This window comes from Oncorhynchus gorbuscha, linkage group LG04, assembly GCF_021184085.1.
Source record: "Oncorhynchus gorbuscha isolate QuinsamMale2020 ecotype Even-year linkage group LG04, OgorEven_v1.0, whole genome shotgun sequence".
In the NCBI taxonomy this organism is placed as follows: Eukaryota; Metazoa; Chordata; class Actinopteri; order Salmoniformes; family Salmonidae; genus Oncorhynchus; species Oncorhynchus gorbuscha.
The window spans coordinates 9227679-9252416 of record NC_060176.1 but is presented as its reverse complement, the minus strand read 5'-3'; the positions used below and the strand labels follow the sequence as shown (position 1 = coordinate 9252416).

General features: G+C 41.6%; 1 protein-coding gene across 1 annotated transcript; it reads left to right on the top strand.

The window, feature by feature from the left end:
- The first annotated feature begins 61 nt into the window (after positions 1 to 61).
- On the top strand, positions 62 to 24738 carry LOC124033609 (switch-associated protein 70-like). The gene is made up of 12 exons (XM_046345701.1): positions 62 to 198; positions 1751 to 1891; positions 3714 to 3887; positions 4021 to 4248; positions 4509 to 4655; positions 6019 to 6127; positions 6342 to 6523; positions 20607 to 20714; positions 21049 to 21215; positions 23225 to 23423; positions 23884 to 23980; positions 24156 to 24738. The coding sequence occupies exons 1-12, from the start codon at positions 100 to 102 to the stop codon at positions 24272 to 24274; spliced, it is 1770 nt and encodes a 589-aa protein (XP_046201657.1). The 5' UTR covers positions 62 to 99; the 3' UTR covers positions 24275 to 24738.

The following is a 24738-nucleotide window of genomic DNA, read 5'->3' as shown; positions in this document are numbered from 1 at the left end:
CTCATTTTCCTGCTGCGACACTCGATCACGTGACTATGTATCAGTGTCTGAAAAAATTGCAGTTTTACCTAGACTTCGAGCGCGCTAGGGGCTACGAACATGGGACTACTGCGAGATGAACTTCTGAAGTCAATATGGCACGCATTCACAGCCTTGGACGTGGATCAAAGTGGGAAAGTGTCCAAATCACAGCTTAAGGTAGGCTTTAAATCGTAGCTAGTAGGCCTACAGTATTATTCCATAATGAAGTTTAAAAAAAATGTTTGCTCAAAAACCGAAATTTAGATTAATTCTGACATTGGAATATTTTCTCATGTTGCTGATCCGAATATCAGACACAAACAAAAAGTTCTGATCAGTTGGATAAAATATTTGACAATGTATCTGAGATCTTAATTTTAATTCAGTGTACACTACTTTTATGTGCTGCTTCGCTTCCCCCACTATAGTTAATTTTGTGTCAACTGCCAAGTGATAATTCAGTCGGCAACATCGACAACAAAGTAGAGACACATTTCTGCTGTTCCTCAACTCACAGGCTACACAGTTTCTGCTTATATCAGAAGTATTTTATCTTACTCGTGTGTGTCTAACTTTTTCGCACAAAAAAACAGGAATAACAATGGTTCTGTGGAAATAACCATTGTTGATTGACAGATACCTATGAATGTGGGACATGCGTGCCTGATGATAATCTTGCTTTACACAGGATATTTTGTCATTTGGACAGAATCTAACGTAAGAGTGTTGAGATTTTAAAAGGCAAGGGGCACTGCTTTGGAAGGGTAGGTATTGTTTTCCTGTCTGGGTCTGTCCGGTGGTCTGTGTACCAGCCAGGCTCTGATGAAGACACTACACTCATCATTTACCGACCTCAACGTCTTTTGGATTTATTTTTTTGGTCCGTTTATTGGTGCTGTCTGGATTGACTGTATTTTGTTGGTGGTTTTTTTTTGGTGCAGTCCAGACCGGTCTTGATTTCAATTTCCAAGGACGTTGATTTTTGGTCCGGACCGAACCAATTATGAACCAATCATAGACGTAAAAACATACTTTCGACATCCAGAAAATAAGTATTTTCGATGTCTGGAAAATATGCCTTCACCTTTCATTCAGCACCTAAATTCAACCTGAGCTATCACAACACTGCATAGAGAACATCCTGACTTGCCCGGAAATGTTGTCAACCATCCATTGTTAATATTATTTTTCAGACAGTCCAGTCTGTTCCTTTGTCTAGAATAGATTATAGATGTTCGTGAGTGGCTTATTCATAAATATAATAAGATTTATTTTGATATATTTACTTCACTCTACATCTCAACAGGGACCTTTTCAACACACTTTTTGTAGATGTTTCCAGGAAGGAACAGAAGTAATGCTTGGGCAGCAATGCTTGAACTGACAGCAACACATGCTTAGTCATGCATGTCAATGTGATCTTAGACTAAACAGAGATCCTTTTGAAAAATCACCATGTAATTGTGTTTATGGGAGCATGATGCCCACTTGTATGAGGAATCTTTTTGATATCCCTTAAACACCCAAATATTACTGTAACATCTCTCTACTATGCCCAGTGAATACCAACAGTATGGCAGTAACCTCGCCCCCAGACTCATTGTGCATATCCTGTATAAAATGCTTCTGAGCATTGGGGGGGGGGGGGGGGGGATACCTGGTGAATGATATTACTATGATATTACTATTACTATGACGGTTTCCCTGACTGCATGATCTGATCTGACAGGTGCTCTCTCATAACCTGTGCACTGTGATGAAGATACCCCATGACCCAGTCGCCCTGGAGCAGCACTTTAAGGATGATGATGAGGGCCCTGTGTCCAACCAGGGCTACATGCCCTACCTCAATAGATTCATACTGGACAAGGTGAGCAGTAAGAGATTTGTTTGTGCTCTTTCCAACTCCATTGCTCATTGTCATGCCAAGTGGCGCAAGCGGTCTAAGTGGGCTCCCGAGTGGCGCAGTGGTCTTAGACACTGCATATCAGTGCTAGAGGCATCACTACAGATTCTGGTTTGATCCTGTGCTGTATCACAACCGGGGAGGGTTTGGCTGGGGTAGACCATCATTGTAAAATAAGAATTTGATCTTAACTGACTTAAATAAATAAATTCACAAGGAGTTGGCAGACTTTAAATCAAAGTTGATTTGATTTGATCATAGTTTAAAAGATGTTGTAGCGAGTGCAGCAAAATGTGAATGTTACGAGCTCCTAACAATGCAGTAAAATGTCAAACCGACATTGCACTAAGGCTTCTGAGCACCTGCGTCATCCTGTCTCCTCACCTCAGTGGCTCTTTTAGTGGAGGGCTCTGGGATGTTGGGTCCATAGAAATAGAACCACTAGAATGTACATAGCCCCTAGGTCGACAGATCCCTCAGCATGAGGTTTAACTGTGGAGTGCTGCATCCCCATAGTGGATGATAAGACTTCATGGAAAGTGTTTTATGTGTGCCTTTAGAAACATTGTTTAAGGCAATGCTTTTCTGTATATAACGTTCCTCGCTCATAATATGATGAGTGTTATTTCTATTGTCAGTGTTTATCTTAGTTTCTAAGATATGCATGTCACCCATATTATGCATGTCAACCATATTAAAATGTATTGGTTTTTGAGAAATAAATGGAGGAAGCAGGATCTGTTTGACCTTGAACAAGGCTGCCATTGTTATGGTATGTCTACTGTGCGAGTGGCAGAATCTTTCTGTTTCACAGCCATCAAGGAGGTGTGAGACCCACCATTGTTAGTTATCGAAAGAAAAAACCATGTGTGCTGAAAATTACTGCAATGAGTGCAAGAAAATATAGCCTTCGTTTCAGAAGAAACGTCCATTGAGCTCACATCAGCTACTCCCATTTCATCCTGTGTCATACATTGCATTTAGAAGTGAAGGGTTAACATGCACACTACTACAGATAGATTCCAGAACATGATGATTGCATGATGCAGAGTTTTTGGTTTTCGCTGAGTCTGTTTTCTAGAAAAGCTTCACAATCTGATTGGTAAACACCTTGTTTTTACACATATTGCAGGGGTTCTCAAACTTTTTGTGGCCGGGGACCCTTTTGTGATAGCAAATTTATAGAGACCGACTCATAATCAGAACACAACTCGAGTGAAATAAAACAAATAGCATACAAGGAGTTTTATTATGACTTCGGCAGTGCATGGGAAGTAAAGGCCCATCTATTGGCATCGGAGAGATAATAATTACTCATGTCTTTTTTAATATTCAAGCAGTCAGCCATTGGTAATGAATGCACTTACTTTGTAAACACCAGTGATAAAGCAAGAAGTGATCTTTAAAGTTTTTTGTCCTCAGTTCTCTAGTTGGCAGACCATCAGATATAGCCCACATCTGTAGACTTGCAGGGCTTGCCAACTGTTTCCATAGCAATAACACCAACACTGATGTCAATTAGTAAACTGCTTTAGTCCTAGCGCTATTTGTACTTGGGGGCTATTTCCTTGCCTTTCTCCTCCGGAATCTGACTTGAATTAAAATGAAGCGACGAAGAACATTATGTTTGTACTTCACACCCTGTGGGCTAAAACGTAGGGCAGAGAAATATTAGGCTACCACTGACTCTTTCTAATCTTGTTGCCCTTACTTATAGTATGTTGAAGAAAAATAGGGAAGTTGTTCTGTTTTGTGTGAATGTTGGCTTTGTTTATGTTAATTACAGGTTAGGGATAACTTTGACATACTGGAGTTCAACAATGTGTGCTGGACACTGTGTTTCAAGAAAAACATCAACATGAGCCATCTTCTCATCTCCAACGATGATGCCTTCAAGGTCTGGTGCATCTTCAACTTCCTGTCTGAAGACAGGTACCCACTGGTCATCATCACAGAGGAAGTGAGAGACAAGGCAACACCTTTAATAAACATACATATCTTATTATTTTAGCTGTAATTATACTCTTCCAGGTAAAATGATTCCCATTCATACCACAGGACTGACTCACGGTGTCCTCTCCTCCCCCCTCCAGATTGAGTACTTCCTGCGGAAGCTGATGGAGGCCATGGGAGGCATTTGGAATCAGGAGAGGTTTGATGATTACAAGCTCATGTTGAACAGGAAGCAGCAATGCCTGATTGCCTGGGAGCTGATAGAGCTGGTTGGCATGGGCCACTTCAGTAAGGGCATGAACCGCCAGACCCTGTCCATGGGCATCTCTGAGGTCTTCCAGGAGCTCATACTGGATGTTCTCAGACAGGTTCGCCTGCGGTACCCTCTCTCACAACACTTTATGCATCCCAAATGGGACCATATTCCCTGTATAGTGCAATACTTTTAACGAGAACCCATAGGGCTCTGTTCAAAAGTACTGCTGTAAATAGGGAATAGGGTGCCATTTAGGACACAGTGACTGTCTACTCTACACTGACCTCTGTCAGACCTCTGCTGGTGGTAACAATGATATAGATAAGATATTACAATCCTGAGTGTGACAGATTCATGTATTTTATCCTGAAGGGCTACATGATGAAAAAAGGGCACAAAAGGAAAAATTGGACAGAGCGCTGGTTTGTGCTCGGACCAAACTCTATGTCATACTATGTGAGTGAGGACCTCACTGACAAGAAGGGGGACATTTCGCTGGACCGCAACTGTTGTGTGGAGGTAAGAACAATGTATTATTCCATTGGTCACTCTTAATGCTATCATTTAACTCCTAAATAAATTGTGTGGAGCGTTGGAATGCATGCTAGCCCACTTTTGTTAACCAGCTTCCTTTGGCATTGTTAACCCATAGCCTACAATTTCCGCGGCCCCACGTAAATGTAATTAAAATGATAAAACAATCCTCATCAAAATCTATCTGTTTAAGTTAGAGATATCTGGGCTGCGTCTCAATCCACTGCATCCACCGGTATCGCTCTTCCGCATCTATGTTGAAAGGTGGCAGGGCTAGAGCAGTGTTTGTCAGACCATGAGACATGCCGAAAAAACAGTGTTTTCACAAAAACGTCTATAGCGTCCGCATTCCACTGATTTCAAAACTCGGTCCTCTCGAAAGTGGATTGCAACACCTTTGCAGTTCGACTACATTATATATTTATTTTTAAGCCACGTTAGAAAGGATTACCTACACATACAGTGGGGCAAAAAAGTATTTAGTCAGCCACCAATTGTGCAAGTTCTCCCACTTAAAAAGATGAGAGAGGCCTGTATTTGTCATCATAGGTGCACTTCAACTAAGACAGACAAAATTAGAGAAAAAAATCCAGAAAATCACATTGTAGGATTTTTTATGAATTTATTTGCAAATTATGGTGGAAAATAAGTATTTGGTCACCTACAAACAAGCACGATTTCTGGCTCTCACAGACCTGTAACTTCTTCTTTAAGAGGCTCCTCTGCAACTCCCTTACGGACTCGGGAGAGTCGAAGGTCGAGAGCAGTGCGTCCTCTGAAACACAACCCAACCAAGCCGCACTGCTTCTTGACACAATGCCTACTTAACCTGGAAGCTAGCCGCACCAATGTTTCGAAGGAAACACGTACCCCTGGCGACCGTGTCAGCGTGCACTGCGCCCGGCCGGCCACAGGAGTTGCTAGAGCGCAATTGGACAATGATACCCCCGCCGGCCAAACCCTCCCCGAACCCGCATGATGCTGGGCCGCACGGGTCTCCCGGTCGCAGCCGGCTGCGACAGAGCCTATACTCGAACCCAGAATCTCTAGTGGCACAGCGAGCACTGCGATGCAGTGCCTTAGACCACTGCGCCACTCGGGAGGCCCACAAGTTTGTTATTAAGGCACATGAAAGTTCACATGTTCCAGAAGGCATTTCTGCCAAAAAACGCATTTCAATTTGTTTTTAAGTTTAAGTTCAAATGGCTCACCTGTGATGTAGTGACATGCAACACACGCCTAGTTTCCTGAAATGAATCACAAATTCAATGTTTCATCAAACTCTGGGTTAATGGGATCGACACAAGGAAGTGTGCAGTGAGTGTGTGACGTCTTGTTCTCTCTGCAGTCTCTACCAGACAAGGAGGGGAAGAAATGCCTCTTTATAGTGAAGTGCAGCGACAAAAGCTTTGAGATCAGTGCATCAGATAAGAAGAGGAAACAAGAATGGATTCAAGGTAAAGTGACCAATCCCTCCCACCATCTTAACAGATTCTGTAAACAGCACAGCTTTTATCTCACCACATTAGGGTTTATTTTTAAATCTCAGAGTAACTTGTTCTCACATCGCTCTGTCCCAGCTGTGTGTTTATCAGGGTGTGGGGGCGCTGCAGTAGATAAAGCAGCCAGCCTTTCTTTATCTGACCCTCCTCTCCTCACTTCCCTTCCCAGCCATCCAAACATGCATCCAGCTGCTGAGGTTGGGCCTGCCCTCTCCGCACCTTGAGGCCAGGCTGCGGCGCAGGGAGCTCAGGCAGAAACAGCAGGCCGAACAGGGGGAGCTGGAGGAGAGGATGAGGCTGCTGCAGATAGCCAATGAAAACAAGCATAGACAACTGGAGTCCATGAGGAAGGTACTGTCTGTCTCTCTCTCTCTCTCTCTCTCTCTCTCTCTCCCTCCTCTCTCTGTCAATTCAAAGGGATTTATTGGCATGGGAAACATATGTTTACATTGCCAAAGCAAGTGAAATAGATAATAAACAAAAGTGAAATAAAAAATCAGAAATTAACAGTAAAATAATAGATACATTTCCAATGTTGGCTATGTACAGTGTTATAACAATGTGCAAATAATTGAAGTACAAAAGGGAAAGTATAAATAAACATAAACACGAGTTGTTTTTGTGCTTCCCTGGTTGTCATTTTCTTGTGGCAACAGGACACAAATAATGCTGATGTGAAGGCACACAGTGGTATTTCACCTAATATATATGGGAGTTGATCAAAATTTAATTTATCATTCTTTGTGGGAAATATGTGTCTCTAATATGGTCATACATTTGGCTAGGGGTTAGAAAGTGCAGTTCACTTTCCATCTATTTTGTGGCCAATGTGCACATTCTCTCGAGAGTCAGGTCTGCCTACTTTATACCTTTATTTTACGAGGTAAGTCAGTTAAGAACAAATTCTTATTTTCAATGACGGCCTAGGAACAGTGGGTTAACTGCCTGTTCAGGGGCAAAACGACAGATTTTGTACCTTGTCAGCTCGGGGATTTGAACTTGCAACCTTTCGGTTACTAGTCCAATGACCTAACCACTAGACTACCCTGCCGCCCCCGGTAGGGTAGTCGGTGGCCTCTCAATAGCAAGGCTATGCTCACTGAGCCGGAAGTCAAAGCTTTCCTTAATTTTGGTTCAGTCACAGTGGTCAGGTATTCTGCCACTGTGTACTGTCTGTTTAGGGCCAAATAGCATTCAAGTTTGCTTTGTTTTTTGTTTAGTTCTTTTCAGTGTGTCAAGTAATTATATTTTTGTTTTTTCCGGTTGTGTTTCTGTCCTGGGGCTCTGTGGGGTCTGTTGGTGTTTGTGAACAGAACCCTAGGACCAGCTTGCTGAGGGGACTTGGGATGGGAATTTGACCTTCTTTGACTGTTCAAGTACTCCTGATTCTTTTTGGAGTACTCAAAACAAAATAAGCTATTTATAGAACAAGGGTGGCACTGGAAAAAATATGTGCGTATTTATCCACCGTATATGCCAACAGTGAGCAACAATGCCTAATTTATCAGAATGTTACAGATAACGAATCCTAATTGCTAAATTGCCTCATATATTCAGTCAATAAAAAAACAAGTGCCATTTAAGATTAATTTATTGACACTGTAATAACAACTGGTTATATTATATCGTCGAAGACAATCTTCAAAAAGGTATGGCTGTGCAATGGCATATCCTTGTTTTGTTAATTTAGCAGACAAGATGCTCTTATTTCCTGAACCCTTTTTACACTTGACACCTATTTTATAGTAAAAAAACATGATGTAATATAACAGAATAAAATAGAACAGAACAGTGCGAAGTGATTCGCATCTCATATCTGGAACAGTGATCATTTGAAATGCCTAACCTTAAATGAAGACCAATGGGCCTCTCAAGTGGCGCAGTGGTTTGAAGCAGAGGCGTCACTACAGATCCGTGTTCGATCCCGGTTTGTGTTGCAGCCGGCTGCGACCGAGAGACCCATGAGGCGTGTCGTTTCTGATTCAAAGGAGAGAGACTTTTAGATTTCTTAAAAACAAATAAACTTGATTATTAATTATTGTAATAATGGAGTTGGTCAATGACCACCCTTAAGTTACACGCTACCTAAAACGCAATGCAAAATAAATGTACACATACATTTTATTCAATCATTGCACCCACACTGCTCGCGCACGCGAACGAGCGTCTACTTTGCCAAGCGCTAAAATAGAATTAGCTTCTATTTGTGACGCCGAACGCAATGCAAGTTCTGCTCATTGGCTTTTAGAAGCATATACCCACGTGCCATCTCCTCATTGATTATACCCATGTGGGTGATTGAAAGATGAACTGAGGTCGGTCAGTCGGTTGTGATAATTCACCTTATTTTGAAAGTTAGATGCCAATCGCCATATAAAGTCCAAAGAAGAAAAAGCCTGGAAGGAGGAGAGATGACTAGAAACGATTCAGTTGACCATTTTATGAGTGGATTAATTGTCGGAGTAGAGGACCTTGTGCATTTCAGGTAAATTAACAACTCAACTTTTATATCCCAGGACAAATTAGCTAGCAACGGCAAGCTAGCTAAATAGGACAAATTAGCTAGCAACTGCAAGCTAGCTAGCTAAATTTCCATAATTGTTTAATGCCTTTCGACCTGTCCCCAAACTAATATAATTGGTTCAGAGTTTGTTTTCATATTTCAACCTGCGTGTCGTGATCGAGTTTGGTGTGGGGGGGAACAAAATAGATTTGTGCACGATGACACAGGCTGATGCACGAGCGTGTCTGGTTTGGGTATGGTTTTAAGTGATCGCTGGGAGCCCAACAAACATATTTGGGTTGTAGCTCTTTATAGCAAAGTACAACCTTCCTGAATGTCATGACAAACAACAGATGTGTAGAATTATACAAAGGTACATTGTGCTATCAAGCAACAGACAGCAAAATGTACATTGTGCCAGGTTTCTGTCTCTAGGTCATTTACTACTTTGTTATATGTCACACCCTGATCTGAAGCACTCTGGCTTCCCCCCCTGTCAGCACTCACCTCACCCCAAGGCTCCATTTACGTGGTCTCCAGCTGCTGACCGGGCGTTCCAGGACCTCAAACATCGCTTCACCACAGCTCCCATCCTGGTTCAGCCTGTAGATGATGGCTTTGTTATGAAAGGTTTTCTAATCGCTTCCTTTTAGGTGGTCCTAGAATTTAACGACTCTATTCTGGATCTTGATAATTAGCAGATATTGTCCTAATTCTGCTCTGCATGCATTATTTAGTGTTTGAATTTGTACGGTTGGTGTTTGTCCCATTTAGTGAATTATTGGTTGATGAGCGGACACAAGACCTCACAACTATAAAGGACAATGGGTTCTATAACTGATTCAATAATTTTTCGCCAGATCCTAATTGGGATATTTAATTTTATGTTCCTTTTAATGGAGTAAAGCAACTGGATAATTTTTGGAACACCATTATTTTTGTCTTAATGAGATTCACTGTCAGGGCCCTGGTCTGATAGAATCTGTGCAGAAGATTAATGTGCTGCTGTAGGCCCTCATTGGTTGGGGACAGAAGAACCAGATCATCAGCAAACAGTAGACATTTGACTCAAATTCTAGTAGGTGAGCTTGGGTGCTTCAGAATGTTCTAGTGCCCCGACAATTCATTGATATACAGTATATGTTGAAGAATGTGGGCCTCAAGATGCATCCCTGTCTCATTCCATGGCCCTGTGGAAAGAAGTCTGTGCGTGTGTTTTTTGCCAATATTAACCGCACACTTGTTGTTTGTGTGCATGGATTTTACAATGTGTGTTTTTCCCCAAACACCACTTTCCAACCATTTATATAGCAGACCCTCTGTCTCTCTCTCGCTTTCTGTCTCTCGCAGTCTCTCTCTTGCTCGCTCTCTCACATAATTGCTATGTAGCTTCACACCACTTGTCATTCAAATGTTATTCAGTGTGTTAAACCCCCTTTCATTCAGAACTATAGACCCCCACAGAAACTTACCTGCCATCTCAGGACAGGGAATCCTCACACCTCTCCCTGTTACTAATCACACTTTTATTGTCCTCTGTTTGTCTGCTGTAAATGACAGGTAACTTTTCTGCCTTGGGGCTGTAGCCCCTTAAGAATTAACACTAAGAATGTTGATTGTATTCTATGGTCAAAGCCGCAGGTTCTGTCCTCATCCAGGCCTGTTCCTAAGCATTTTACACAGACCTGTCGCACATTCTTCCACTCTCTCAGCTGAGATAACCCAGACTAAATTGGACACGTTCATGGCCAATCAGGGGTGATTGTAGTAGTTACATTGTAGGGTTATTATAGTAGTTTGGGAATTATACTACCAGTTGTCGGCTGACCTCAGTAAACCTGATCCATGATGTCATTTTACAGGTAGCCTACTCCTGAAGGTACAAAATATATTATAATGAGCATGTTACAGTATTTGTAAAATGCTTCACTGTTTCTGAAGTCTGTGGTGAAAGTACTTGATGGAAAAGTCCAGTGGCTGTGTGAAGGAGGTGTGACTGTTAAAGACAATAGGCTGATTATATGGTGGAATTCTGTCTCTACTCTTTACTGCATTCAGTTATAATGGACAGAATGAAAGGTCAGAGCACACCCACCCTCCCTTTCCTGAGTCAAGGAAAACCTCTCTCCCTCTCTCTCTCTCTCTCTCTCTCTCTCTCTCTCTCTCTCTCTCTCTCTCTCTCTCTCTCTCTCTCTCTCTCTCTCTCTTCTCTCTCTCTCTTCTCTCTTCTTCTCTCTTTCTCTCTCTCTTTCTCTCTTTCTCTCTCTCTCTCTCGCTCGCTCTCTTTCTCTCTCTCTTGCTCTCTTTCTTTCCATCTCTCTTTCTTTCCTTCTTTCTTACTTAATCCCCCCCCCTCACTTGATTTCTCCCATACCCTTTTATTATATATTTATGTATACAAATATACATTTTAGTGAAGGTTTATTTGTTATTTGTCACGTGGTTCAGATGCTCTCATAGTATTGACTGGGGGAGGGGGTCCTGGGATTTATGCGGGGCTGTGGTTTCTGTTATTCCCAGAGGAGTTTCAGTTCCTCATGAATGAACACCATACCATGTCTCATGCTTAATTTTGACCCATGTTTAACTAGTGTAACACTTGTAGAGAACATACCTTAATTCCGAATGCAGTGAATCAAGCATATTATGTTAGAAATGTTTATGAATTTCAGAAACAGATCATTGTCCCCCACAATGAAATCGGGGAGGGGAATGTGGATCTGTCTACGTCTGTTAGTACGTTTGTATGTTTATACGTTAGTCAGATGCGATATCTCAGACAGCATTGCCCCGATTTTGACAACTTGAGTGTTGCTATAGAGATCCGGGATTTACAAAAGTACACTGATTGGCCAGATGGTGGCTCTATAACAACAGATTGAAAATGCTAATTTTGGAAGGTCACGCCCCTCACCCCGTTTGACCTAAAGTCATAAAATTCGCTACATAGGTCCCTTTCCTCACAAGGATTGTCTGCCATTATGAATTTTGTGAAAAACACTTCAAATACTGCTCTTCTGGTAACATATGACCGATCTGCACGAAACTTGATATGTGGCGTCTATGGACAAAGGTCTCTCAATGCAACATTTTCCAGACTAGTACCTAAAACAACATGGCCTCTATTGACCAATAAACATTCATCCATATATTTATATGTACAGTTGAAGTCGGAAGTTTACATGCACCTTAGCCAAATACATTTAAACTCAGTTTTTCACAATTCCTGACATTTAATCCTAGTAAAAATGTCCTGTCTTAGGTCAGTTAGGATCACAACTTTATTTTAAGATTGTGAAATGTCAAAATAATAGTAGAGAGAATGATTTGTTTCAGCTTTTATTTATTTCATCACATTCCCAGGGGGTCAGAAGTTTACATACACATACAGACACAGGATTGTGTCGAGGCACAGATCTGGGGAAGTGTACCGAAACATTTTCTGCAGCATTGAAAGTCCCCAAGAACACAGTGGCCATCGTTCTTAAATGGAAGAAGTTTGGAACCACCAAGACTATTCCTAGAGCTGGCCGCCCGGCCAAACATAAGACCAAGAACCCGATGGTAACACTGACAGAGCTCTAGAATTCCTCTGTGGAGATGGGAGAACCTTCCAGAAGGTCAACCATTTCTGCAACTCTCCAACAATCAGTTCTTTATGGTAGATTGGCCAGACAGAAGCCACTCCTCAGTAAAATGCACCTAAAGACTCTCAGACCATGAGAAACAATATTCTCTGGTCTGTTGAAACCAAGATTGAACTCTTTGGCCTGAATGCCAAGTGCCACGTCTGGAGGAAACCTGGCACCATCCCTACGATGAAGCATGGTGATGGCGGCTGTGGGGATGTTTTTCAGCGGCAGTGACGGGGAGACTAGTCAGGATCGAGGCAAAGATGAACAGAGCAAAGTACAGAGAGATCCTTGATGAAAACCTGCTCCAGAGTGCTCAGAACCTCGGTATGGGGTAGAGGTTCACCTTCCAACAGGGCAATGGCCTGAAGCACACAGCCAAGACAACGCAGGAGTGGCTTCAGGACAAGTCTCTGAATGTCCTTGAGTGGCGCAACCAGAGCCCGGACTTCAAACCGATTGAACATCTCTGGAGAGACCTGAAAATAGCTGTACAGCAATGCTCCCCATCCAGCCTGACATAGCTTTAGAGGATCTACAGAGAAGAATGGGAGAAACTCCCCAAATACAGGTGTGCCAAGCTTGTAGCGTCAAACCCAATAAGACCCGAAGCTGTCATTTCTGCCAAAGGTGCTTCAACAAAGTGCTGAGTAAAGTGTCTGAATACTTATGTAAATGTGATATTTCATTGTATATAAGTTAACAAAAATGTCTAAAAACCTGTTTTTGCGTTGTCATTATGGGGTGTAGATTGATGAGGGGGGAAATGATTTAATCAATTTTAGAATAAGGCTGTAACCTAACAAAATGTGAAAGTCAAGGGGTCTGAATATTTTCCGAAGGCACTGTATGCTCTCTTGGGTAAATAAATTAAACTAGCTCTGCTAGGCTAATATTTTTGAGTGTGAACTGTATTACTGTACTGTATTATACTGTATTTTATGTACTGGATTTACGCACATCGTTCAAACCATAATAAAGCAGGGAGAGAACATACAATTCTGATGTAGCACACAAAGTTACCAATATAGGCTAGCGAATTTGATTTAAATTTTGAAATATAAAAGGGCCTATTTGTATAATTTGTAGGCTGATAGGCATATATATATATATATATATATGCCTACCTTTCATAATATTTCCCCTAATGTTATTAGCCTACCTCCTCTTTCTCTCTCTTGTTGCTTCATTTCTTCCTCTCTTTCAATAGTTAAATAAAGTACGTTTCATAGTCCTTGTCGTCATCATTCTAATGTCATCCTTGAGTAATATAAGACTAGAATTAGATGCACACTGCTTTCACTTCTCTTCATGAAGATTGAATGGTTATGGCTGTGAATAAGTAACTGCTATTGCCTAACTGGGTTATATTGGCTGCTGTATTTAACATTCAGCAAACAAGGGCTTGCATCCCTCTTCGAATAGTCTATTGGTATAAGAAATGCAAAAAGAATGTGTGTCCAGCAAGCTATTCTAGTCTAGCTTTTCTTGCATGGGGCTCCAAGAGCTCTGAATGTTATGTTAGAATCTTATTATGCATAACCATTGATAATTAGCTAAATATGAGGCTACTACTGCAGGGTAGCCTTGTGGTTAGAGCGTTGAACTAGTAACCGCAAGGTTGCAAGTTCAAACCCCCGAGCCGACAAGGTACAAATTCTGTCATTCTGCCCCTGAATAGGCAGTTAACCCACTGTTCCTAGGCTGTCATTGAAAATAAGAATTCGTCCTTAACTGACTTGCCTAGTTAAATAAAGGTGAAATACACATTTATTACCTGAAAGAGGTAGGCTAGGACATCTATAGGTAGGGCTATATATCAATCTAGAACAGAATGATCTATTTTGGATGCAATTTGAATGGAGTTGATGGAGAGAGAAAGACTGTGAGAGAGTGCTCGCGCATATGCACTGATTTACAGCAACGAATTTCGAGTGACACGTTGTTTTATCACTCTGCAGCTCCAATAAAATTTAAATAAATCTTTACAATAAAAAAATTAAGTGACCCTCGAAAGCTAGATGGATATGGGTAAATTAGATGCACATTCTGTATTTATATTGCTGTAGCATAGGCTATGCTGCAGCAAATAAAGGCCTACCTGTCACAAGAAAAAAAAGTTACCATGATGAAATAATAGGTCTCCATGCATTGTGAACTGCGTTCTATACTGAGATGGGCTGTCTGCCCCCACCCTGAGATGGGCTGTCTGCCCCCACCCTGAGCGTTGACGATTCATCATGCAGAGGCTGTAGAGAAGACAGATTTAGACATCACATCATTTAACAGTTCCATTTCACGCCATGCTGTTCATGTAAATAATTTATTGTAATTTCATGTTTTTTCGCAGTTATTTATCCTTGGAAAAGGGAGAGGTTTTGGGCGGTAAATCCATATAAACCTCGGTAACCGATTTCCCGCCATTCAACCCTATATATGCAAATATATGCAATGTTTTTCAATTAAAATTGTTATTTGGCCTTACTGCTTTTAGCCCATACAAATGCATTGAATAACAGATTCACTAAATAGAACAACGGATAGTCCCCACCAAAAAATCTAAAGGACGTTTGTTCTGAAGTGTTTGTCCTATATCTGAAAGATATAAGAAAAATCAGAAAACATTAGTATATATATATATTTCTTTACATGTATTTAACGCACTAAACAGTCTCCATATATACAGTACATCCATTATTTTTTTTCAATTGGTACTGGGGGACCTTCAGAAGAGTCTTGTGAGGCCTGTGGACATCCTAGAGCAGAAAAATAGTTTATATGCCAAAACTTTCGGACGCTATAGATGATTTTGTGAGAAGCCCAATTTTTGGGATGTCTCATGGTCTGACCGCTCTAGCTTTGTCAGCTTTCACCTCAGATGCGGAAGTGCAACATAGGCGGATGCGGTGGATTGAGACTCATCCAATGCAATGTATTATGCTAATTAGATTTCCATGGGGCTCGGACATCAACCTTAGGGGTTAATCTGTTTGGCTCAGAGTGATGAATTTTGGCCCACATGCTCAGGGATATGAGTCTAGCTAACCCAAGCGATATCTCAGACGCCACTGGCCCGATTTTGACTAAACATGGGTGAATGATTCATCTTGCCATAGAGATCCGTAATTTATAAAATTACACTGATTGGCCGAAGGGGGGTGCTGCATCATTCGTGGGGGACGACATGTTTACTATTGCCTTGTTTTTCATTAGATCTAAGAAGAGGGGAAAAAAGCACTTATGCAAATGTAGCTGGCTCAGGGACACCTGTGAAAGAGCTGATGCCTGTATTCCGGTCCTGGTCTGCTGGTTATCTAGATCTGTCTCAGACTACCCACTTCCCCCTTTGCACCAGCATCTGGAGGCCCAGCTTTTCTTCTTATGCATCATTCTTTTCTACTCAAGTTCTCAACTCAAATCCTGTGTAGCTCAGTTGGTAGAGCATGGCGCTTGCAACACCAGGGGTGAGGGTTTGATTCCCAAGTGGGTGGGGGAGTATGAAAATATATGTAAGATGCTCTGGATAAGAGCATCTGCTAAATGACTAAAATGTCAAACAAAATCAGATCAACTAGCACTGTTCAATTGTTTAAATATTATTTTGTTTCTGTGTTGTCACAATTATAAAGGATAAACATATGATAAAGGGGTCCGATAAGTCTAATGAGTGTAGCTTGTCCCACTGAAAAGCAATATCAGTTTTTTCTCCTTTAGACCAAACTTAAAGGCAAGTTCCTTTTAAAGGTAAGTTCCTTATCAAAGTAAACTTTAGTTGAGCGTGTAAAGGCTGAATTAATACTGTCACGTTGACTCAAAGCGAATGTACTTTTTCAATTACTCTGCCATTTTTAAAGCCATGTCCACCCCGTCCTTGATTTTTCCTAAATAAGTCTATATAACACACTTGTTGTTAGAATCTTATTATCACAAACATCATTTGTGTTATAAGCCATTTTAAGAGGACGTTCCCCCCTGCCCCTCATTCAGCGCCAGTCATTCACTAGCAGTCAGCCTGCGAGACAGATGATGGCCCCTCGAAACTACACCTAAACTATATATTCTATAAATTATACATTTAAATGTATAAAATATAAATGTAACTTCTATAAATGTATTCTGCAGCATGACAACGACCCCAAACATACAGTCATTAAGAACTATCTCAGCGTAAAGAAGAACAAGGAGTCCTTCCTGGAAGAGATGGAATGGCCCCCACAGAGCCCTGATCTCGACACCATCAAGTCTGTCTGGGATTACATGAAGAGAGAGAAGCACCTGAGGCTGCCTAAATCCACAGAAGAACTGTGGTTAGTTCTCCAAGAAGTTTGGCCCAACCTACCAGCCGAGTTCCTTCAAAAACTGTGTGCAAGTGTACTTAGAAGAATTGATGCTGTTTTGAAGGCAAAGGGTGTTCACCAAATATTGATTTGATGTAGATTTTTCTTCTGTTCACTCACTTTGCATTTTGTTAATTGATAAATATATAATCTATTAACATGTCTATTTTTGAAAGCATTTTTACTTGACAGTATTTTTTCACATTTGCACAATACTGTACATTATTTTTCGAACCTTTATATAACTAGGAAAGTCAGTTAAGAACAAATTCTTATTTCCAATGACAGCCTACCCAAGCCAATTGGGCGCCGCCCTATGGGATTCCCAATCCCGGCCAGATGTTATACAGCCTGGATTTGAACCAGGAACTGTAGTGACGCCTTTTGCACTGAGATGCAGTGCCTTAGACCGTTGCGCCACTGCAGGGCTGAAAAGTGCTGAAAAGTAGCAGGAATATATAAATACTTATGGTAATATACTAATGGTAATATATTCATGTAAACAGGAGTAATAATGACCAGTAGCAGAATAAATGGATAAATACTTATAGTAATGGAAATCAATAATCAATGAACAGCAGCGTAGTGGTAGTAATACATATTTACACAGAGGCAGGGGAAGGAGAGCCTACAGAGTCACAAGCAGGTAGTTTTGATGTCTATATATGTATTATAGTATCAGAAAGAGCAGATTCTGCAATATATCCTTGTTAAACAACTCTTAAAAATGACCCCTTGAGCTCGATTTCAAAATATAATATAATATAATGAATACATGCGCAACACTCAAGCCACAATAATATATTTAAACTCAAAATATGCCATTCTGTTCTTTTGAAATGCATTTTCTTGATTTCATAATGTTCCTTAAAGCCCCCATGGAGTCTTTTTAATGTCATTTTTTAAATCATGACTCTATGTGTAATAAATCACTATCTGTGTTCGAATACCCATACTAACATACTGTATACATACTTAATGAGTATATACTACATATATACTACATATCATTTTGGTATATTGTAAACAAATGTTTCAGTATCGTTTCAGTTGAGTACTAGCGCTTCTCTTGTCTACCGGAAGTTGATGCTGTTGCTATGCAACCTCTTGCTAGCTTGTTAGCATAACAAATGACTACCTAGACATATTACGATTTTGGGTGTTCGTAAACATCACTCTGACCATTTTACTCACCCTAGCAGAGCTGATTAGGCTGTTTTTATGTTGTCCATAGCATTGGTGACTGTAACTGTGCTGCTGGCAACAATTTAATTACGTTTTTATTTTTTTATTACGACTTTTACTGACACCGACCATATTCAACGGGTGTTGAGCGTTTGTAAATTCATCAGTTATTCTGTACTCTGGCACACTCAGAGTTCTGAAATCGGAGTAGAAATCGAATTCTATTTGTCACATACACATACACATGGTTAGCAGATGTTAATGCGAGTATAGCAAAATGCTTGTGCTTCTAGTTCTGACAATGCAGTAATAACCAACGAGTAATCTAACCTAACAATTCCACAACAATTACCTTATACACACAAGTGTAAAGGGATGAAGAATATGTACATAAATATATATGAATGAGTGATGGTACAGAACGGCATAGGCAAGATGCAGTAGATGGTATAGAGTACAGTATATACATATAAGATGAGTAATGTAGGGTATGTAAACATAAAAGTGTCATCGTTTAAAGTGGCTAGTGATACATGTATTACATCAAAAATGGCAAGATGCAGTAGATGAGTACAGTATATATATATATGAGATGAGTAATGTAGGGTATGTAAACATATGAAGTGGCATTGTTTAAAGTGGCTAGTGATACATTTTACATCAATTTTCCCATTATTAAAGTGGCTGGAGTTGAGTCAGTATGTTGGCAGCAGCCACTCAATGTTAGTGGTGGGTGTTTAACAGTCTGATGGCCTTGAGATAGAAGCTGTTTTTCAGTCTCTCGGTCCCTGCTTTGATGCACCTGTTCTGACCTCGCCTTCAGGATGATAGTGGGGTGAACAGGCAGTGGCTCGGTGGTTGTTGTCCTTGATGATCTTTATGGCCTTCCTGTGACATCGAGTGGTGTAGGAGTCCTGGAGGGCAGGTAGTTTGCCCCCGGTGATGCGTTGTGCAGACCTCACTACCTTCTGGAGAACCTTACAGTATGCTCTCGATTGTGCATCTGTAAAAGTTGCTTTTGGTGACAAGCCAAATTTATTCAGCCACGCTGTCTGTGTGGGTGGACCAATTCAGCTTGTCCGTTGATGTGTACGCGAGGAACTTAAAACTTTCTACCCTCTCCACTACTGTCCCATTGATGTGGATAGGTTGGTTCTCCCTCTGCTGTTTCCTGAAGTCCACGATCATCTCCTTTGTTTTGTAGACGTTGAGTGTGAGGTTATTTTCCTGACACCACACTCCGAGGGCCCTCACCTCCTCCCTGTAGGCTGTCTCGTCATTGTTGGTAATCAAGCCTACCACTGTAGTGTCGTCAGCAAACTTGATGATTGAGTTGGAGGTGTGCATGGCCACGCAGTCGTGGGTGAACAGGGAGTACAGGAGAGGACTGAGAACGCACCCTTGCGGGGCCCCAGTGTTGAGGATCAGCGGGGTGGAGATGTTGTTACCTACCCTCACCACCTGGGGGCGGCCCGTCAGGAAGTCCAGGACCCAGTTGCACAGGGCGGGGTCGAGACCTAGGGTCTCGAGCTTGATGATTAGTTTGGAGGGTACTATGGTGTTATGAGCTGTGCTGATGAATAGCATTCTCACATAGATATTCCTCTTGTCCAGATGGGTTAGGGCAGTGTGCAGTGTGGTTGCGATTGCGTCGTCTCTGGACCTATTGGAGCGGTAAGCAAATTGGAGTGGGTCTAGGGTGTCAGGTAGGGTGGAGGTGGTGTGGTCCTTGACTAGTCTTTCAAAGCACTTCATGATGACAGAAGTGAATGCTACGGGGCGGTAGTCGTTTAGCTCAGTTACCTTAGCTTTCTTGGAAACAGGAACAATGGTGGCCCTCTTGAAGCATGTGGGAACAGCAGACTGGGATAAGGATTGATTGAATATGTTCGTAAACACACCAGCCAGCTGGTCTGCAGTGAAGGGGAGTCCACAGGTTTTGGTAGCGGGCCGTGTCCGTGGCACTGTATTGTCCTCAAAGCGAGCAAAGAAGTTGTTTAGTCTATTTGGGAGCAAGACATCCTGATCCGCAACGGGGCTGGTTTTCCTTTTGTAATCCGTGATTGATTGTAGACCCTGTGACATACCTCTTGTGTCTGAGCCATTGAATTGCGACTCTACTTTGTCTCTATACTGACGCTTAGCTTGTTTGATTGCCTTGTGGAGGGAATAGCTACACTGTTTGTATTCGGTCATATTTCCGGTCACCTTGCCCTGGGTAAAAGCAGTGGTTCGCGCTTTCAGTTTCGCGCGAATGCTGTCATCAATCCACGATTTCTGGTTTGGGAATGTTTTAATAGTTGCTGTGGGAACGACATCGCTGATACACTTGCTAATAAACTCGCTCATCGAATCAGCGTAGTCGTCAATGTTGTTGTTTGACGCAGTGCGGAACATATCCCAATCCACGTGATCAAAGTAATCTTGAAGCGTGGAATCAGATTGGTCAGACCAGCATTGAACAGACCTGAGAGCGGGAGCTTCCTGTTTTAGTCTCTGTCTATAGGCTGGGAGCAACAAAATGGAGTCGTGGGACTAGGAACGCTAAACGAGGCAGCCATCTCTGTCGGCGCTGGAAGTAATCTTTAGCCAGAATTAACGCACAACGACTATACCACTTAGCTAAGAATTATTTGAATAATCAAGTCAATAAATGTTAGGTAGTTATTTAGATAGCAGATAGTTAATAAACTGCCTGGCAAGTTCGATGTATTTAGTAGCCAACTAACATTAGGCTTTTCTAGTGTTAAGGCTTCCTCTCCCTTGGCTTCTGACAGAAACTGGAGGAGGCAGCGGCCACAGCGACTCTGGAGGAGCAGAGGAGAAAACAGAACCAGACTGACCTGCAGGACCGCTACAGAACAGACCTGGAGAGAGAGAAAATGGTAACCAACCACAAAGCTACACTCTAGCTCTCTTCCAGGAAGTTAATACTCAGAATCACTGCAACAACGTATTACTCAGCAAGACTTCTCTCATGACTTTGAATCATTGCGTTTGATGTATAACCAAGTATTATTACTATTAGTATTACTATTACTCACAGTATGAGTATTATTTATGGAGTTATCTGGGAAAATCTACACTAAACAGAATTGATTGTCATATGCACAGCACATGTACTGTGGTGGTGTGTGTGCACGTGTGTGTGCGTGTGTGCAATCATATCTGTGTCCAGATTATCATATCAACCTGCGTGTGTCCATTGTCCCCTGTCAGGTTCGTCAGCAGATGGAGGAGCAGGTGGCCCAGAAGTCCAGTGAGTTGGAGCAGTACCTGCAGCGTGTCAGGGAGCTGGAGGACATGTACCACCGCCTGGAGGATGCACTAGAGGATGAGAGACAGGCCAGGCAGGATGAGGAGACCATGCGCAAACTACAGACCAGGTTAGACGTAACACACACTTGACACACTCATAGACAGTAGCCTTACACTGAGTGTACAAGACAATAGGAACACCTTTCTAATATTGAGTTGCTTTCCCTTTTGCCCTCATATTTATCTAATTAACTAACTGTTTAATTGTTACACAATTAAATTAATAATGTAGCAATTAACTAATTAGGATCTGGGGCACCACGAGAGCGGTTCTTTAAAGAGTTACCATCTCCTGAATTCAAATCTAAAAGGTCTTTACCTATCACATCCATCTCCCGAATTAAACTATGAAAGGTCTTTACCTATCATATCTATAAACAGTTAACTTATTAATCATAACCTCATTTCCTCATAATATCATATCATCATTCTGAGCAGTCGTAACCTCCTTGCATCTGCAAAAACCCGAGCCTTAATTAATTTTGATTCAGTACTACACAAATTGTTTTAATTATTTATTTACTAGCTAATTAAATGAGAACACAGGATAAACACACACACTCTGCACCGGTTATTATCCCCAGCGGAATGACAACAACATGGCTGCTTGTTAAAGAATAGATGGAGATAGAGGGACAGAACCACTTAACACTGCCACATTCAGAAACTACTCTCACCTACAATAACCATATACTTTGCACACGAACCGCGGCCCGCTTTGAGCTAGACATGATAAATGTATTTACGTGAAATGCCTGGGTTCGCCTGGGATCTCTCGGTAAACGGGGCAGCCCTGAAAAGGGTGTTGGGCCTTTTTTTGTCAAATGATTCAAACAACTCTTCTACTGTTGTCCTTCTGCGTAGTTGTCCAGTATCTGGGGACTTGTTGTATAGTCCTGAACAGAACTACAGAGTTGATTTTCCTTCCATTCACTCTTGAAGATACTTCTTTGAAGATAGGCTAGCCAGCTGTATCAATGGTTTCCCAGTGGGGGATGAGAGTAACGTAATACAATGGTTTGAGCAGAGTAACAGGATGGTCCTACTTAAATTCGCTTTCGAAGATACTTTACTTAGGACATCTAAACAGCCGTTCCAGTGATTGTCCTGGAGGTGAGTTCATCGTCTCCACCTTGTGTTGAGATTCACAGTTCAAACCATTTTAAACATGTAGTTGCTGCTTCACACTTTTTCTGGTTCAATGTGTTTTTTTCTTAACCCATTATTTATACCTTTTGCTCGAAAGGTTTAAGGTTCCGGCAGGCAGGCATGCTCCCTGACCTCACGCTGGGGCGGTGATTACTCACTGTGCAATGTTTTGGAAAACAATGATCTCTTATAACTTCTCAAATCACATCCCTCTCTTAAACAAAAAAAACACAATTTTCCATATTACATGCACAACACATAGTATGGAAACTTCTTCCATGTGGTATGTATACTTTCCAAGTTACAGTATTTCCTTCATAACATTTTTAATGACATCACAAAACAAAAAAATGACACTTTCTACGTTAGAAATATTGTTCCAGTATTCACTTTTTAATGTGTTAGAGTTTCAGTGGGAAAAGGTCTGTTGAGACAAAGAACATTCCTTTGGTGAATTTGGAGAGCGCAAGCCTGGATCTTCTCCCTTGATTTACAACAGGACGTGAGTGTCAATCCCCAGTAGTTATTTCCTCCCCCATCTACGGGTGAAATGGGGTCTGATTGATGTTATTCATTGTAAACCTGATCTGACCTATTTGGATTCTCATGGTCAGTCATGACAAAGGGATCCTAGCTTTCACCTGGATTCACCTGCTCAGTCTTTGTCATGGAAATAGCAGGTGTTTCTAATGTTTTGTACACTCAGTGTTCATGCACAGGTTAAAGGTAGTACACTATATAGGGAAAATGGTGCCATGTGGTACACAACTTCACACACAGATGTAGTGTACATTATCACACAAAAACAGTGTATCAGTAGGCTGTGTATAGATGTTAACGTTCACATTCTTAGGCTTCTGCACCCAGCATTTGTTTGAGTCTGTCTGTGATTGGTTCATGTGGTGTGTCTGTTTCTGCATGTACACAGGCTTCTGGAGGAGGAGTCAGCCAAGCGGGCGGAGCTGGAGCAAATCCACCTGCAGCAGCAGAGAGCCATCTCCCAGACCCAGGCTGAGAAGCAGGAGCTGGAGAGCGAGCGGCTGGCCAAGGAGATGGCCCTGCAAGCAGCCATGTTGCAGCTGGAGAGACTTGAGAGAGAGAGGCACGGAGCGCTGGAGCAGTACGAGGTCAGAGAACAACACACTGTCTGTGTTTCAATATGGCTGTTAGTAGGGACCATGTCCCCTATTAATACTTCACTTAAAGTAAGGTGTTGCCGGGACATTTCATAAACAAGATTAAAACTAATTTGGCAGGAAGTACTTCCTTTTGACCTATATGTCTGTGAGCAACTACTTGTCTTTATTCAGCTGAAGATAGTGTTGAGTCAGTGGAAGGCTGCCTGAAACAGACAGTCCGTCCCTGGCACCAAATGTGCCTTTCTTCTCGAATTACTCCTCTGTCAACTGTTGACACAACACAAAACTATCATAGAGGTCTCTTCTTGCACTCTGTTGCCATCTAGTGGTGATTTCACTGAGTACTGTCTCTACTTCAAGAACAACAGCATAACTTATTTATTACTTAAAGGAACTTGGCCATCATTGAGATATATGGATGAACTATGTGTATGGGTTTGTGTTACAGGAGGTGAGAATGAAACTGGAGCAGGCAGCTAATAAGACCAAGAGCTGGAAGGACAAGGTGGCCAAGCATGAGGGACTGGTCCGTCTCATCCAGCCAGGTAAGTAAGAATGAGAGGCCAACATCACCATAGTAGAATGTCCTCCACTGCATGTTCATGTTCTGTTCTGTTCTCCTCTCCATACTCATATTACAATGCTATTCATGTCTTTGTTCTATTGATCTATTGTTTGAATACAGTCTGTGATGTTTTCTTTCTCCTTCTGTCTGTGAAGGTGATAAAGGACCACAGAGGATGACTAACTGGGGCCCAGCAGCCTTCACAGACACTGAGCTGGACCTGAGGAAGAAGTCCTGGCAGGAGAGGAAGAACCACAACCAGTCAGCCCAGTAGACTAGAGATGGTGCTTCTTACCTGATGGTCCAGACATCTTACTGTGATCGTGTAGCATCACGATACTGTTGTCGTATTGTTGTTGAGAATTAACTCATGTGTACGGTTGCAAAATTCCTGAAACTTTCCCAAAATGTCCAGGATCTCCAGAAATCCCGATTGCTGGATTCTGGATTTCCTGCTTATTTTCTCCTAATTCTGTGAATCTTCTAACCAGGATATCTGGAATTTTGCAACCCTACTAATGTGCCAATGCTTTGACATTCCAAGTGTTTCACCATTCTGTGGTCTTTAACCAGGAAATAGAGCTGTAGATATTCAGTGAATAATATGTTAAACTTATTTTTTAAATAATGTCATGAGAAAGTAATACGATTAAAGTAATAAGATAAAAGTAATAAGATGTTTTCTATTTAAAATGCCAACGCATAAGTAGTGTATCTTATAAAATATATTTAAAGACA

What these genes read in the sequence shown, in the direction of transcription:
- LOC124033609 (XM_046345701.1), top strand. Translation starts at nt 100, where the DNA reads ATGGGACTACTGCGAGATGAACTTCTGAAGTCAATATGGCACGCATTC. An exon ending in ATAGATTCATACTGGACAAG is followed by an intron (nt 1,892 to 3,713) that starts GTGAGCAGTAAG and finishes TGTTAATTACAG; the next exon opens with GTTAGGGATAACTTTGACAT. An exon ending in GAAACAAGAATGGATTCAAG is followed by an intron (nt 6,128 to 6,341) that starts GTAAAGTGACCA and finishes TTCCCTTCCCAG; the next exon opens with CCATCCAAACATGCATCCAG.